General features: G+C 38.0%; 1 protein-coding gene, 1 long non-coding RNA gene and 1 pseudogene across 2 annotated transcripts; 1 reads left to right on the top strand and 2 right to left on the bottom strand.

Moving 5' to 3' along the window:
- Window positions 1–235: 235 nt before the first annotated feature.
- LOC115797335 (uncharacterized) lies at window positions 236–2735 on the bottom strand. The gene is made up of 4 exons (XR_004021403.1): window positions 2620–2735; window positions 1939–2081; window positions 1098–1244; window positions 236–859 (listed from the first exon to the last, which is right to left on the bottom strand). It is a non-coding gene; the product is annotated as an uncharacterized LOC115797335 (long non-coding RNA).
- Window positions 2736–3330: 595 nt separating this feature from the next.
- LOC115797334 (uncharacterized) lies at window positions 3331–5937 on the top strand. The gene is made up of 4 exons (XM_030753890.1): window positions 3331–3862; window positions 4117–4221; window positions 4631–4838; window positions 4981–5937. Exons 1-4 carry the CDS (start codon window positions 3690–3692, stop codon window positions 5443–5445), a joined length of 951 nt encoding a protein of 316 aa, XP_030609750.1. The 5' UTR covers window positions 3331–3689; the 3' UTR covers window positions 5446–5937.
- A 6696-nt stretch (window positions 5938–12633) lies between these two features.
- Window positions 12634–16777, bottom strand: part of LOC115796621 (G2/M phase-specific E3 ubiquitin-protein ligase-like) — a 36615-nt pseudogene continuing 32471 nt past the window's right edge.

The following is a 16777-nucleotide window of genomic DNA, read 5'->3' as shown; positions in this document are numbered from 1 at the left end:
CTGCAAAAACCATCAGATTACAAGAAGAAATTTCTGCTTGTTTACATATACTAAACTAAAAATGCTGACCAAATTCCTTCATGAACTTGCAGTTTTATTGTCATTTTCCTTAAAGAACAAAGCAATGTCTGTATAACACAACATGGATAAACTTGAATCAACCTTATAAAAATGATAACTTGATCAATGCCTGAACATAAGTAAATAAAGAAATATTGTATTCTAAGATATGAGATCAGGATTTACAAAATGAAAATACAAACAAACAACCAACATCAACAACACAAAGACATGCGAAAAAATAAAACAAAGTAAATCAATAAAACAACCCTATGGTTTCACTTCTTATGGGTAATATTCAAAGAAAAACTTATCACACATGAATAGTTATCACAAAGAAATTAATAAAACATCATCCAATCCTGGAAATAGGTGGAAAAAACAGACTTCTCATTAACTAAACTATTCATGTTAAAACTGCAAACATTTTCTCAAAAGGTTGTGACAAAAAAATAGAAAAAAGCAAGAAGAACTTCCTAATTCCCTTTGATTTTGTAAGAGATGGGCAACAACTCTCTCTCTTTTTTCTTTTTGTCTATTCTTGCTCTTAACTCTGGCTCATCATCAAGGAAAACCTTCACCTCTTTTGCATACTTAAGGAGTGAGCCGCCAGTAAAGGGTGGAACCCTACATTTCTCCTCGCTGTCCGCTACCAAAAGGACTTCAGCAATGACGGCTGTGTAGGCAATAGTGTTTCGATCCACGTTGAGTTTTTCACAACTTCGGTTCAGGCTGTGTGTTTTCTTGAATGTTTTAAGAACAAACATATACCTGTGTTTGACATCTTCTGGGTGTTTCACTGTAAAAGCCAAGAACAAAACAATCACAACACATCCAGAGGTATGAACAAGTAAGTATATATGTGTTGAATTGTTTCCAATATTTACACTCTTAATACCTAAAATGTTAAATCACACAACTGAGCAGTCATACAAGACAGAACTCACTGTGACACATAGCTATATGACTGTGTCAGCAAATCTGACATTTTCTAAAAAAAAATGTAAAAAAAGAATGTTAACTGCTACATAACATACTTCTTTTGCCAAACTGTGACACTTTCTTCTTCTTCTTCTTCTTGGCCTTCTTGCTCTTTTTCCCGTCACTCGGTGAAGAAGACGACTCAGAGTCTGAGGCTGATGAATCTGAGGAACTGGAACTTGAGGGGGAATGATGTCGTTTTGCTGAGAATTGTAAAAAATAAATAAATAAAAAAATAAAATAAAGTGTACTGTGAAAAAGAGACAAGTGGAGTATACAGTTGTGATCAAAAGTTGTGACAATGGCACAAAGTTTTGTATCCATCTACTTTTACATGTTTATATTAAATTATTTATAAATGTGTCTATGACACAGTGAAAATCTATCACAAACAATTCGTCCGTCCATCCATCCATCCATTCTCTTCCGCTTATCCTTTTCAGGGTCACGGGGGGGCTGGAGCCTCTCCCAGCTGACATAGGGCAAGAGGCAGGGTACACCCTGTACAGGTCGCTAGCCTGTCGCAGGGTCAACACAGAGTGCTAACTCGCAAGCAATTCATATTTTTCAAAAACTGTTACTGGCAAATAAATTTTGCTTTCTTAGTGTTGCAACTGCTGAAGCCTTTGGCCACGACTCTAAAAACAAACCATTTTTTTCATTGACCGGACTGATGGAAGATGACTGACAGTTGAAGTTCTTCAACAGGTTAGATTATAAACTCTAAAAAAATGGATGAGGCTTTAGATTGTAGGTGTCCTCTGTTTTTATATATATATATATATATATATATATATATATATATATATATATATATATATATATATATATATATAAGCCATATTGCATTTTTAAATTATCAATCAATCAAAGCAGATCACAATTTCTGTGTTTCACCTGAAGTAGTAGGGATGTTATCCAGTGCTTTTTCAGCTGTTCTCTGAGGAAATTTCTTTCATCTTCAAGGACAGTAATTTTGTCTCTTAGCTGCTGAATTATTGCTGTAGCAGTTGGAGCCAACGTAGATGGAGTTCCTGGCGCTATAATGGTAAAAAATATATATATCATCACAAAACAAAAGAAAAAGGACATGTTTAGATACAATGAAAACCAAGGAATCAATTTTGATGTTTTAATTGTATTATACAATGTATGGCAACATTGTTGGGTTTTTTGTTTGAGTTTCTCTTTTCCATAATGTTCTTCTTCTACAACAATTAAATTATTTCGGTGTCTTCACTGTTGTGTTATTAGCAGATTCTAAAATATATGTTACGTTTCAGTCTATGGCTGCCAATAAATACTAACTTTTGCTTCAAACTTTACTTGTGAATACAGTCAAATTCTACAACAGAATGCTTTTTAACATATATGACAGTTTGCGCTTACAAAAATGAGTAATGATAGGTATTTTCCCCCTGTATTTTTGAAGACTTAATAGTGAACTGTAGGAAGTTTGAGAGGAGTATAGAATTAGGGGGTAGTGATTTATAAATACTGGTGCATTAAAGGTGTCATACTGAAAAAGCCTACATGAGTGTAGTCAATTAATGCTTGTGGATAAGATTGTATACTTACTTTCTCCTTTACCCTCTACATTGTCAAGTTGTTCCACCTGTGCAGATCCAGCACTGCCATCAGCACTCACAGATGGATGTACCTGGTTGGCTGTGTTGTACCTTCTTCTTAAAGGCATGGCTCTGAAATGTTAGAATATTGTATTGGAAACATTCAATGGTTTACTGGTAACTTTGGAATATTTAATGGCTATCGTTAATAATGAGCCAGTAATATAGTTAAGCAAATACAAAGTGCAGAATTTAACTTTTTTTTTTTTTTTTAAATAAGGATACAGGAAATACACCTGACTATAAACCAATAACCCTCTGGGTCTACACATATACACAATGGTCCAATATCAAGTATTTTTGACAAACCTCAAAACATCAATTATCAGGATCAAAATAAACCACACAGTGATTCAGACTGACACAAACTAGTTCCTTCGTTGTATGTATGTATATATATATATATATATATATAATAAAAATGTGCCAACCCCGAAACATCACAGCATGTTATCAAAAAAAGACAAAAATGTGCATAATTTTCTGTAATATTAAGAATTCATGTTCTTACCTTGCAACCTTACAACAGTAGAAAGTATGGCGATTTTATTCCAAAGACACTCTTGTAATCCAGTGGTTTTTGCCAGCTTGGAACTGTGAGGTACGCCAAAAAAGGAGGCAAAGTGTGGCTGTTGGCGCCAACTTCTTCTTTCTCTCTCCTCCAGAGATAAAAGAAAATGTGCATATTCCCACCAGACCGCAGTCTGCCACCTACTGGCAGCCGGTTCTTTCCAGCAGAGCTTAGTTTGGAGGGGGAAGATTTAAAGTGATGCACAGGCACTCCTACGGCTGTAACGAAAACAGGGTACATTGTCCCACTTAACTGAATCTAAATTGACAATAAATCCAAATAAATTTGCTTTTTGCACTTAAAGAATGAAGTTATTTATTATTTTTTATTTACTTTTCTTACTGCCGTGGAAGCAGAGTGAATGGGGGACCATTAACTGACGGACCAGACAGCTGCTTTACTATCTGGCGCCAGTATGTGATTCATACTCGACTTGCAGTCCATTCAACATGAACACCGCTGAAAAATTATTAAACATAACACAAAGGGGAAATAAGAAGAAGCTTGTACTTATAAAATGGCTTCAAAAACTGAAATTACTCTCAAAAAAGAAGAGATGCTCTCTGTGTGAAAGAAAAATGAAAATGAGAAAAGGTGGCAACACAAGAGATGGATATCGCTGGTAAGTTCTTGATTTCCTATAAATTTCTTAAATTTGACCTATGTCTTCCATATGCCTGAATTACACATTTCTAGGTTAGTTACTTGCATTTGGAGAGTACTTTGAAAGTACTTTAGTAAGACATTTTGTAAAATACCATCAGCTAATCAGCACAGTCACAAAAATTTAAAATATTATTATTGTTGTTTATTGATATTTAATGTATTAATTCATGTATTCATTATGTTTTACCAAATGGCATATTTTGTTCAAAGGGTGTGTCGAAGACATAATAGATTCATGTCCAAATCCATAAGAGATGGGTCTATTTTCTCAGGCTCTCGCTCCTCCTTGACTTCTTGGATGATGTTCATGCATAGGTTTGTTACACAGACATACATATAGTCATGATAAACAGTAAGTACATATGTACTGCATGTAGTAAACTATTTTGACTCATAGCATAATATTAAACACAAACTGTTGTAAAATTAGGTAAATGCAACCTTGAATGAGCAGCAACAACATTTCATTATTTATTTAATAAAAGCTACGCAAAAATGAAGAAGCAGTATATGAAAATTAAGTACTAACTAAGTACACCCCATGATTAAGTAGTGTGTAGAACCACCTTTAGTAATATCCCTTCTATTCTACCACATTATTATTTTATAATAATTTCATACATGTGACATAACAGTAACACCTTTTACATGATTAAGAAGTCAGTAATAAACTGTGTTAATATCACATTAACATTATTCATATAGGTTTACTACATTGCTGCAGGTTTGCACAAGGGCTAAGACTGAGGCAAGTGGACTTAATTGAAGAGGGAGTCTGTGGAAGCAGCCGCACTTTGTCCAAGATGTCCAAGACACTAAGGAGGGTGTGTGTGCAAGCAGTTAAGCACCTGAAGAGGAGGGGGAAAATGAGAATAGGTGGAAGACATGGTTTTGTTGTCATTGATGAGAGCAAGTTTTGTCACAAGAGAAAGGTAAAGATATGAATTTATTTAAGATATTAATTGGTGAATAATGGTGATAGGTACATCTGTATCTATGAAATTGTTGTTCAGACAACTGCAAATAAATCATGCCTTAACACTGTCCTCTTTCCAAAAACTTCTAATTTTTCAGTATGCACGCGGGCGATTTGGTGCTACTTGGCGCAGGAGAGGCTGGGTTTTTGGATTGTTGGAAGTCAATCAACGGAGAAGGAGGCCTGTGTTGAAATTTGTTCGCAGACGAAATTCTGAAAGACTACTTCCTATTATACAGCGATATGTTAGACCTGCAAGTACAATTTTGAGTGACTCTTGGCGTTCCTACTGCAGACTGAGGCAACATGGGTATATACACTACCAAGTCAATCACCAGAGGTTTTTTGTTCACCCTGCTACAGGAGCACATACCCAGCATATAGAAAGGTCCTGGAGAACCTTTAAGCAAGAGGTGTACCGTTTCAGAGGCAACATGACTGAGAAGTCACTGAGAGAGATCCTACATTTTATTGAGTGGAACTACTGGCTGGGTAGACAACACAGAAATGGACCCCTTGGTCGCCTTTTCAAGGATATAAGAGCCATACATCCAGTACAATAACATCACCCCTGTGGCTGGAGCCTTTTTGCATGGAGTTTGTATGTTATCTCCAGATCTGTGTGGGCTCTCTCTGGCTACTCTGGCTTCCTCCCACAGTCATGCATGGGGTTAGATAAATTGGTGATTAGCTCTAGGTCTGACTGTGTAAATTGACCCTAGTTGTAAATGTGAATAGTTCGTCTCGGCATTAGCCCGATGACAGACTGGTGACCTGTCCAATGTGTAGCCCATCTCCCGCAAATGACAGCTGAGACAGGGTCCAGCTCCCCTGGAAAAAATGCATAGATGGATGGCATTTTGTTTTTGTGTATTGGACATTTAAAATATGTATTCCATTGTCATCCAGATATAAAATGTGCTGTGACAGAGGATCTTCTACACTCCTATGCAATTTCAAAAACTATTTTAAATAGACCTCTTAGCTATGCTTAATATTGTGATCCTCAAACAAATACAATGCAGTTATTTTCCAGCGAGCTTTTAATGAGTGTTTTATGCATGTTTATTTTTTTAAATCTAATACTTAATGTTTTTTAAACAGGTAGTTTAGCATTTTCCATGTGTTTCCAGTTCATCATCAGAACTCTTGACTTTTGTTTTATTCAGTGATTAACTTGGCAATAAATACAGTCAGTTTACAAGCCTGATTCTTGCTTATTACACAGAACCTACCACCATTATTTCCAGATAATGCTCACACTTCTTGTAGTTTGCTTTAATAGGTTATTGCATAGAAACAGTCGGTTTTGCATTTTGCAGCCCTGATTCCTGCTTAATACACAGAAACTACCATGAGCATTTCCAGATAATGCTCACACTTCTTGTAGTTTGCTTTAATAGGTTATTGCATAGAAACAGTCGGTTTTGCATTTTGCAGCCCTGATTCCTGCTTATTACAAAGAAATTACCATAAATATTTCCATTTAATAAGCCAAAGCATTAAGCATAATATTTAGGCTATTAAGCAAAGCAGAATGCTGAGAACCTAAGGTATAATTAATTCAAGCCTTATAACATGGTAATACCATCCTATTATGTTAAAACATTAGCCAATATTACTTCATAATTTTGCGTTTATTACAATTTATTAAAAATTATGAAAAGTTAAATGCATAAACATTACTTCCTTATTGCTATCTCCATACAATATTTTTACCACATTTTTAAGCTACTATTACTAAAGGGTTTAGCCTCATGGGCATATCTCTGTTTCCACAGCATTACCATCAGTTTTGGGGGCCTTACGATCCATTTACATAAATTTCAGTGGAATATTACTCAATTGTAACCGCTGTTGTTACCAGCAGTATTACTTGATATTAGCTGGTAATTACCTTGATAATTGGATGGCAATAACCGTTAAATTTCCTCATTATTACCTTCTGTTTCCAGCTTTTTCGCTGTTGTTACTAGTGGTATTACTTGGATATTAGCTGGTAATTACCTTGGTAATTGGATGATAATGTCCTGTATATTACCCCATTATTACCTTTTGTTTCCAGCTTGTTACCCCATTATTACCCCCTTATTACCACATTATTACCGAGCTGTAATAGAAAGTGCTACCCACAGCTTTTATTGTTTTAACACAACGAAAAGATTAACAATATCAGGGCCGCAGCAAACCCAAAAAAAAACACACTGGGGAAAAGGCTCAGGACCATGACAAACCCACCAATACTGGTTAATTTGTCGTGTAGTTTGACACGTACGCTGTCAAATATGCTTTAATTTTGCAGAACTTTAGATCTTAGTGGAAAAGTAGAGAAGGCGCTGTCAGAGAAGAAAATTAAAAAAAAAGAATTTAAATTATATCATAACTGTGCGGTGGTCCATGTAAACTCCCCCCCGCTGTCAGTTACCTACAAAGCTCCACTCCAAGAAAATCTTTCCTTTTGAAATCAATGCAATCCGAAGAGCCACCTGTCTTGAAATTATGTTCAGTCACATTTGATAAAAGCGTTAAATCTTACATTCCCAGCAGTGGACATGTTTTAACATCCAATCCTCTGCTATTATATCAAAATGAGGAATTATGCTCATATTGTTCTCCAGTGTGCAGGCACATGCAGTAATGCCTAAAACTGAACCTACCCATCTACAGTTAATATGCTCTGCAGTTGATATCTTTAAGCTAAATTCACAGAGAAGCATTTCCATCGTAGCTTTGCATCTGTTGACATCAAACGCCAAGTTTTAGCTTGATGTCGGTGAAGCCTTCTCTGACAACAAAGCTCTTTATGGTGCATTTTACACTGTGCTGTCATGCGTAGTGACAGTAAATCATTGTCTTGATGACAGTCATTGCAAACAGAGTTCCCTTCCTACCAGCTTTGTCAATCAAGATTGCAAAAAGTGTTTTTGTATGTTTTACTATAAATGTCAAACCTAATTTGACTTTCAGCTTTTCAAAGAGTTTTAAAGGCGAGCAGTTTATGTGAGGACTCTGCTCACATGCAGGCTTGTAAAGAAAGTCCTTACAAGGTTACATATTTAACTTTGAGTTTTAAGCATAAAGTTGCCATTTAATTATTCTTACTGACATAAATTTCATGTCTGTGTGTAGTGAAGATGAAGTTGGGGAAACCCCCAACAAGTGTTCGAGTGCTGACCCCCAGCATTATAAAATAAAGCCAACACAGAAGTGACAAGAAAAAAAATGCAGTTCCTCTAATGATCACTTGAGGCTGGCTTCAAAAAGTATGAACAGCCCATCCAGGAAATCTGTGCTCCAGTTTTGCTGCGTAAAACTCACCCATTTTATTAGTCTCTTACTTAGCCCTGATTAGCATGCATCTGTGTCTGTGTGATGCACAGTGGTTCTCAACTCCTGGCCTCCTGGCCCGGTGTCCTGCAGATTTCAGATGTCTCTGATCCAACACACCTGAATCAAATGGCTGAATTACCTCCTGAGTATGCAGTCAAGTTCTCCAGAGTCCTGCTAATGACTTCTATATTTGACTCAGGTGTGTTGAAGCAGAGACACATCTAAAAGCTACAGGACACCGGGCCACGAGGCCTGGATTTGAGAACCACTGGTTTAAGGATGCAGCTTGATAAGACATCCGTCACACTAGCCTGGAGATCAATTGGCAACACCCTGGCAAACAAGAGTTGCTAGGAGAAAATGTAATGTGTATTCACTGGTTGGTGAGTGGTTGTTGTTGGTTTCTAGCAGTTGTTTGATTACAAAGAGAGTGTTGCACAAAAAAACATCACCTCAGCTTTCATTGCTACCAGATTGCTACAGTTGCCTGTATTTTGCATTAAAAAAAAACTTGCTAGCAAACACTTGCCAGCTGCAATTACAATCTTTTTTTAACTGATTTAACCCTGGCCCTCTAGCAATCACTTACCAACCGGTTTGGGAATACGCATTTTTTTGACCTGTGGCTGCCAGGGGGGTTGCAGATTGGCCTTTAGCCTTGTGTAACAAAGGCCTAACCAAGCTAGCAACTTATCCAAATACGGTCACTTCTGGGTTAAAAAAATCCAACATGGTGGTGGCCAAAATGCTAATGTTGAGGCTTCAAAATGCAGAGTTAAAAAAACAATGGGTGATGTCAAGGTTGCTATTTTTCAATCTATGGTTTTCTCTCAATTGCTGTTCTCAAGTCAGCTGGTTTTCCCTGCTAGAGTGGTTTCTATTATTATGACCTATTGCTATCTTTTTCAAGCATATTTTGACGGCAACAGATTTAATTTGGGGTCAAAAAATGACCCCAGGACATTACGAGGTTTAAAATAAGTGGCCAACTGTCATGTACATAGGAGCAAGTAAAGTGTGATCTGGTGTTGTCATCTCTGGATGAGGCGGACCACATCACACAGCCTAAAAAAATGGGACTTTTTCCACATACAGTTTATGCTTGCTGTTGTCATCTTTGCGTCCTTCCATGGTGGCTTATGCCAAAATCTTTGCCAAAATGCTGTTATGGCTTATTGTGAAACTCACATTTTTTTCATGTATTATTAAATTGTTACTGTTTTAAGATACAAGAATCTTAAAAGTCACTGATGGTTATAAACAAGTTAAAATCAAGATAAATGGTTTAAAGGATTTAGCTGTATAGTTTACTTAAAGATGTCATCAGTTTTCATATGTTCAATAAATGCTGCTCCCTTCTTCCAGCAGTACCAGCAAGTGTTTCCTCAGCCAGGAGGTATCAGCTCAAGCCTCCTCATTAAAATCGATCTTTCTTTATTTTATATGATCACCTTTACAGCGGCAGATTCCCAATTTGGGGGCCTTTTGGCTTTTAAAATGACAGTGTGACCTATTTCCAGCTACATTTAAAAAACAAACAAACTTAAAGCCAGTTTTCTGTTTTAGGCAAGCGAATGTACTTATATTCACCTTGGTGTTCTTTTTATTTGTGGCAATAATGTATTTACTGTATGTACACCTATATAATCTCCAATAGACACTAACTCTCGCCCTATGGAAGCTAGGATGTTGGCTGAATGATGGATCCTTCAGCTCTTGTCATAAATGCATCAAGGATGATGTAGCATTGAAAGAAGGGACATAATAGCAACCTTGTGTCTACATGCATCAAACTTTAAGTCTATTGGATACATATTGCACTTCAGGCTTCCAAGAGAATGACAGGATTACTAAACTCTCACAGCCTATAGGCACTTTAAGACCATGCTCGATATGATCCATTATTACATTCAGAAATAGGAATTTAAATTACAAACTTCACATGAATCCATCCATCATCTGTTTTCCAGTTTTCAGATATGACAACAGACTGATATTGTAAACAATATGCCAAAGGAAAGAGAAGCTGATGGAAATGCAGAGAACCAATATAAATGCAGAGTACCAGCGCTGTTTGCCACAGTAGTAAATATTTCTTGATGTTTTTCCTCATTGCACAATATATTTAAAGAGAAACTATGCTCCTGACTGACATGAATAATTTGTGTTTCCGTTTCAATCTGACAGAAGAGCAATAAGGGCAAATGCTGAGGGGAAAAGGTGGACGAATGCAGTGAATGACAGTGCGTCACATTTGACGTATGCAGACGGGTGAATGCTGAAGGACCAGAGATGATAATAACAACAGAAGATAGCAGGAGAGGATGTGACTCGATTAGTAATGGAGCCGTGAAGGAATGTGGACGTGTAAGATGCGTAGAGGTGAAGCACAGTGGATGATTAAAACAAGTGTTTAGTTTAGAGCTCCGTTGATGAATGAAACGAAAGACTAAACATGAATCTTCAAGTAACCCATCGCTCTGTTTTAAAAATAAATCCTCGGGGTGTTTTGAGTTATTCTAAAGGAGACTCTAAGAATTAAAGGAGAGGTGAATGCAGGGGATGCATGAAAAACAGCATCTGCATATTATGTGTGTGTAACCTTATCAGGTTGTTTCTATTTCTAATGAGTTTGGCCCCTCATGTGTTTCCATTGCATTCCCATCACAGGGTTTCAGGGTGTTAGCCTTAGGAGGTAAGAATGCTTGTTTGGGTTTAGGAAATAAAAACTAGTCTGTTAGATTTAGGGAGTAAAACTGATCACTTTAGTTGAAACAGTAAAACTGCTTGGTTAGATTTAGAAAATGAAAACTACTGTTAGAGACAAGTAATAAAACTGCTCAGTGATGTTTTGGCAATTAAAGCTACTCAGTGAGGTTAAGGCAATAAATACTTGGATAGAGCCATCCATCTATTTTCGGTCACGTATCCAGGGCCAGGTCATGGGGGCAGTAGTCTAAAAACCCTCCTTCAGCTCATCTGGGGGGGGACACGAGGCATTCAGGAGCCCGCTGGGAGACAGAATTTCTCCAGCATGTGTGGATTCTGCCTCGAGCTGCCTCTGATTGTAACATCAAACTGTTTTTGGACCAATACAGCGTCGCAGGATGCAGGATTGCTGTCTTTGCAATTACCTTCTCTTTTTGTTAACCAACAAACAAGCTGACAGTCTTTCACAAACAACCATTTTGGACATGAGTATTATTTTCAGTGTGTCATTGATGAGTTTTCATCACATCCCAGCAGGTCTGTGAAAAAAAAAAAAAAAACTCCAAAAAGACCCTAAAAATCGGGGAGCAGCAGCAGGGAGCCGAGTTCATCTGGAAAATCTCAGCTCTGCTGACCTGCTGGGAAACAAAAATGAGTGGGAATGAATCCCCAGAGCCAACAGCTCCTCAAAATGGAAACCGTAGTTTTGCTGACATTTAAGGTTATCGTGTTTGTGTTGTAAGACGTGGTTCTGTATCTAACAACCTTGTGCCTTACGTTGGGAGACGTAGGAGAGAAAAAAAAAAACAGAAACGGCAGCACAACAACAAAAGTTCCAACACGTCTGGGAAAACTAAAACACTGTGCAGCGAGGAGACAAAAAGGTCACAAAAAAATGTAGTGACGGGCAAAGAGAGGCTTTATGAAAACGGTTGAAGCAACTGTGTGTGAATTGTACTGAGGCTTGGAAACAATCTGGGACAGTCACGCCTAATAACTACTTTTGCTATTGTCACATCTTGATGATGTCAGAAATAATTAAACACACAAGTACTGAACAAGTTTAAGCGAAGCTGCTTATTACACCAAACCATCAATAATTATGATCTACGCATGTTTTGGGAGAAATCTCCACAGAACAAAGCGAGAAAAACTGTGTAGTCAAAGACCGTAAGCTGTGACTGTAAACAACTGCGTGTTTCAGCAAATACTATTTTCTCCCTGTTGTGTTAATATGAATGAGGGAGTTTCAGTTGCTTATGGATTCGGGGTAATGCACAGCAAACCAATTTATGAAATAAAATACATTGTAAAAAGGCTGCTGTTTCTTGTGACGAAACGCAGGTTTTGTAGATTTAAATGTCACCTAGTAATCTACTTATGCTTGTAGAAATTAAGAGACAAAATCAAGTAACAGTTTTTATATGTAAAGATTTTTATTCAAAAACATTTTTTTTAGGCTGAGTCTGGATCTCTTTTTGTTAATTGCCTCCCCAGGCTTGGAAAAAATGCATTCACAGGCCCCACTTGAGGGATGCAAAGGTATTTTTTTTGCCAATAAATAAAGGTGAGGATAAACAGCATGTTGTTCTTGCCAATAAATCAGTGGCTCGTGTGTCCTTGGAACAAATGCATCAGTTAGGTATTTCTTGACATCTACTGTGGCATCGGCAGTTGCACTGTGGGTACTCTGCGTTTCCATAAATCTGCTTTCAAAAAGTTCCCACAAACTGTAGAAGTTTTTGTTGCTGTGGTCGATGCTGCCACGTCTGCTGCTCCTGCTGCTGCTGGTGGTGTTTTGTGGTGAGCCTGCAGATGTCGATGGCTGTGGTTCTGAATTAACAAAAACAGTTTTAATGGTAGGGTCAGCCAGTTCGTTAAACAGCATACAGTAGACATAGCAAACACAAAACTTTCATTATTTTTTATATCACCTCATACAGTGAAATGAAAACATACCGGGAATGACATCTGGTGTGCAGGCCATCCTTCAAGTGTGAGCCTAACATAGAAAACAGGAACAAACCATGAAACATTAATAAAATTAACTGACATATCTTGATGGTCAATTATGTACCAACTCCAAGACTATCCTGTTACTGGAACTTACCTGCTTGTGTAGCGGGCTCTAGTCCTACATGTTGAATTGTTGCTGACAGTTTGTACTGCAGCTTTCTGTAGAGTGGGATCACTTTTGATGCTGACACTCTGCTCCTCTGACATTTCAGTTGTTGCGAGCTTAAATGGCTGAAGCAGTGTCGCGCATTCATGAATGAGTCCATGTTCTCAACTTGTCAGAGGAACAATATCAATGTTGAGATTGACAAGTGCAGCTCCCACAGGCTCACGTTGCTCATACAGCCGTTGCAGCATGTCAAATGTGCTGTTCCAGCTTGTCTCCACCTCTTGAATCGGTTTCAGTGGAGGTCTGCCCATCAAGCCCAGCATGTTCACCAGTTTTTGTTTTTTTTTTGTTTGTTTTTTTTGGCCTTGGTGCTGAATCTGAACAATCCAACTATTTTTGGGGCTTTGTTGCGGATTTCTTGCAGAGCGGGTGTCTGGTCGAGAGCCTTCTTTAAATAAGATTTAGAGCGTGAGCAAAGCAGGGTACGTGGCAGAGGTTTAACTATATGCTTAAAGCCATAGTTGCTCCATTATCAGTGACCATGCACTGACCTGGTAAAACCTGGTCACCCTGAGGAGAACTGTTGCCATCTTTGTGTCACTTGTGAGATAGTGGCAAGTGACCCCAAAGTATCCATCCATGACCACGTCAGCTGTAAGACTAACAAAATCAGCCTTCTGTAGGTCAGCCTTCTTTTTCTCCTTGGTGATGGTGTACGTCTCCACTTTTCTTGATGGCAGGATATAGCTGGGGTCAAGCTGTTGGACAAAAGCCCTGAAAAGTTCATCCTCCACAATAGTGAAGGGCTGCAAATCCTTCACCACCAAGTTCACCAGAGCCTCATCCAACTCTCTCTGCCTGCCTTTTAAAAGAGAACATAAAATCAATCCCAAAAGAGTTAATTAAGTAAATGTAGCTTCAAAAACTGTTTTGGGTATGAGGCTATTAGCTGAAGACACAGCATTGCCAAAATACACTGAACAAATAAGCACCGTGAGTTTTAATGGCTTGAAGCTCAATCTGAATAATCTTTCAAACAATGCATACTGTGATTGCATGGCCCAGGAGCCAGCCTATCTACAGGGGGAACATTACCTCCCCCCAGCACCCTCTAAAACGGCAGGATGAGCACTCCTTAAATGGTCCATCATGGAAGATGTATTACTGCAGTAGGCCAGCTGCCTATCACAAATCACACACCTGACTTCATTTGGAGTTTCCAAATGGAAATGCTCGCACACTACAGATCGAGATCTCTCATGAGCATTTTACATCTTAATCTATCCTATCTGGCTACACCTATGAAATTATTATACTCTTTTTGTCACTACTACTGTGATCAACTCTATTTTAAAGCAAATTAATTTAATGTAATCGTCCCTAACTTTCTGCTTTTAAGTAACCAATTAGTATACTAACTTAACTAATCTATCACTTGCTAAATCATGCTATCAATTGCCACTCTGCTGTTGCTATGAAGTGTCAAAATCTTCCTATCAAAATCTCTCACCTCTCTTAAAAACCCTCTAAGTTTACTTTTAAGCTTTCTGGGAGTTTCAGCAGGTAAGCCACCTATCGAAACTACAGTGAAACACACCAAAGCCTCTGTTAGCTGTGGCCACATGATGTGGGTGTTTTGAACCACGAGTCGAGCAGTGTTTTGAAACCTCCGCGCTTCGGAAGCTCGACACAGTGTCGAAACATCTGTCTCGAGTGTCCCATCGCTAATTCATGTGTTCAGATGCCCTGTGCTTTAGGCTAGACTAAGAGGAGAGAGTTATCTGGGAGTGAGAACTTAGAGGCCGGTGTGATTGCTGCTGCCACAAACTCTGATAAATGTGCCACAACAAAATATTCAGTATTGAAACACAAAAGTGTGTCAGCCATTCACACACATTAATAATTAGATTGTTTCCTACAGAGTACATAGAGCATCATTGCCATCACTTCTTTTGAGTACATTTTTTTTGTCTATTTATTTCACACTTGCCAACTAGTACTTTGCATTTCTAGTGAATGCTGCTGAAGAAAAACAACTCTGTTTTGTTCTCACAAAGTGAACTCCCATTATTTGAAAATGTTAGGTAGGATACCTGATATTTAAAAAAACACATTATCAACAGACAGTATTTACATATATAATCTATAGATATACAAGGCATGGAAGAAAGGAAGAATACCTGATAAGTTTGTGGTTTGTATCCACATGAACCAGTGAGTGGGAACCTTTGAGTATGTTCTTCTAGCATCACAGCCTAAATGAGTCATTCTCTCCAGAATCCCTGCAGAGTCCACCCTGTGCATGGATGCTGAAACCTGCTCCCATCTGACACTGCGTCTCATTGCTTGCAGTTCTCTCTTCATCATTCTATAACCTATATGAGGCATCCTCAGTTTAACTAAATGAACAAGGTTGTCCAGCTTCTCAGCTGTGAGACAACAGTATGATCTCTTCACTGAGAGTTCAAATTCACGCATCTGCCCAAATCCTGTTGACACCCAGTACCTTGGCTCTACTGGTGATGGACAGCTGCATGTTGACGGGGTATTCAAGACAGAAATAAATTTAGATTGTTCCGTAAAGGTGTGAAGAACCTCTATTAGAGGAAACTTGAGGTCTCTTCTGTTTTTCCAAATGAAGAAGTTTTAATAAGTCTGATAAGGCATGAACATGTTGTGGCAGTTCAAATACATTTGCAAAAGAGTGAACAAGTCTAATTTCATGACTTAAAATAAAGTTAGAAAAAAAAAAAATCAGATTCCAAAGGCTGATGCTGCAGCATCCGCTCCATCAACTGTCTCCCAATCAAAGGAGCCTATAAGCATCAAAATACTGCATATTAATGATGTGAAGATATTCTATATCTTATCTGATATCTGTGCTCTTGTTTGATAGATTAGCTGAACACAGTACTTTAAATATATCACAGCACATTGCGAATGACTGCGGTATTCAGCACAGATTTTTAATGAGAAAGTAAAAAGTAGTTGTGATTGCATCATTTATCATATGGCAACTTTTTTTTAACAAAAGAAATAAGAAAATGGTCATTTTAACTGTAATTAAGGAGGATTTCCTACACACACACACACACTACACACTGTGTGTGTACATTAATAGTGAATGAATAGACATATGGCTCACCCCTGTGTCTTAAGAGTCTGCTATGGTGCTCTGCTTTAGCAATCCCACCAGGGACCTGAAGTAATCTGATTCCTGTGCTCATTAATGTGCTGTGCTGGGCCCTTATGGCAGCAATAATCACACCGTCCTCTAAGTACTTGTGTGAGGGACAGAGGGAGGGGGGTCAACAATAGCTCCTGCTCTTACAGACCTTTGTAAAACTAGGATGCAACTAATAAACTAGTTGGGGGGAAAAAACTTGTAAAACCTCAAAGCCAATCAAATTTGTTGGGACCAAAAAAGGGCCAATGAAAGAGATTTACATGCAGCTAAATAGTTCTGCCTGAACTTGTGGCAGCCATTGCATAGATTTAGATAGCTGAGACTTGAGGTGGGTAAATTAGAAAAGCCCCATCCTTTAGTCTGTCCTCAACATGCCAAAGCAGGGGACTGAAACCAAAGTGTAAGCAAAAAAAAAAACCCACAAGTGTGAAAAAACACTGGCATCGTTAAAAAAAAAAAAGTTAGCATATTTCTGTGCTTCAAGCAAGGATTTTTAATGTTTAAATTTAAATGCAGCTTTTTTAGTACCAAAAAAAAACCTTCT

The sequence above is a fragment of the Archocentrus centrarchus genome, chromosome 18 (genome assembly GCF_007364275.1).
Source record: "Archocentrus centrarchus isolate MPI-CPG fArcCen1 chromosome 18, fArcCen1, whole genome shotgun sequence".
NCBI lineage: Eukaryota > Metazoa > Chordata > Actinopteri > Cichliformes > Cichlidae > Archocentrus > Archocentrus centrarchus.
The sequence above is the reverse complement of the archived record's forward strand: the minus strand, read 5'-3'. Positions and strand labels throughout refer to the sequence as shown.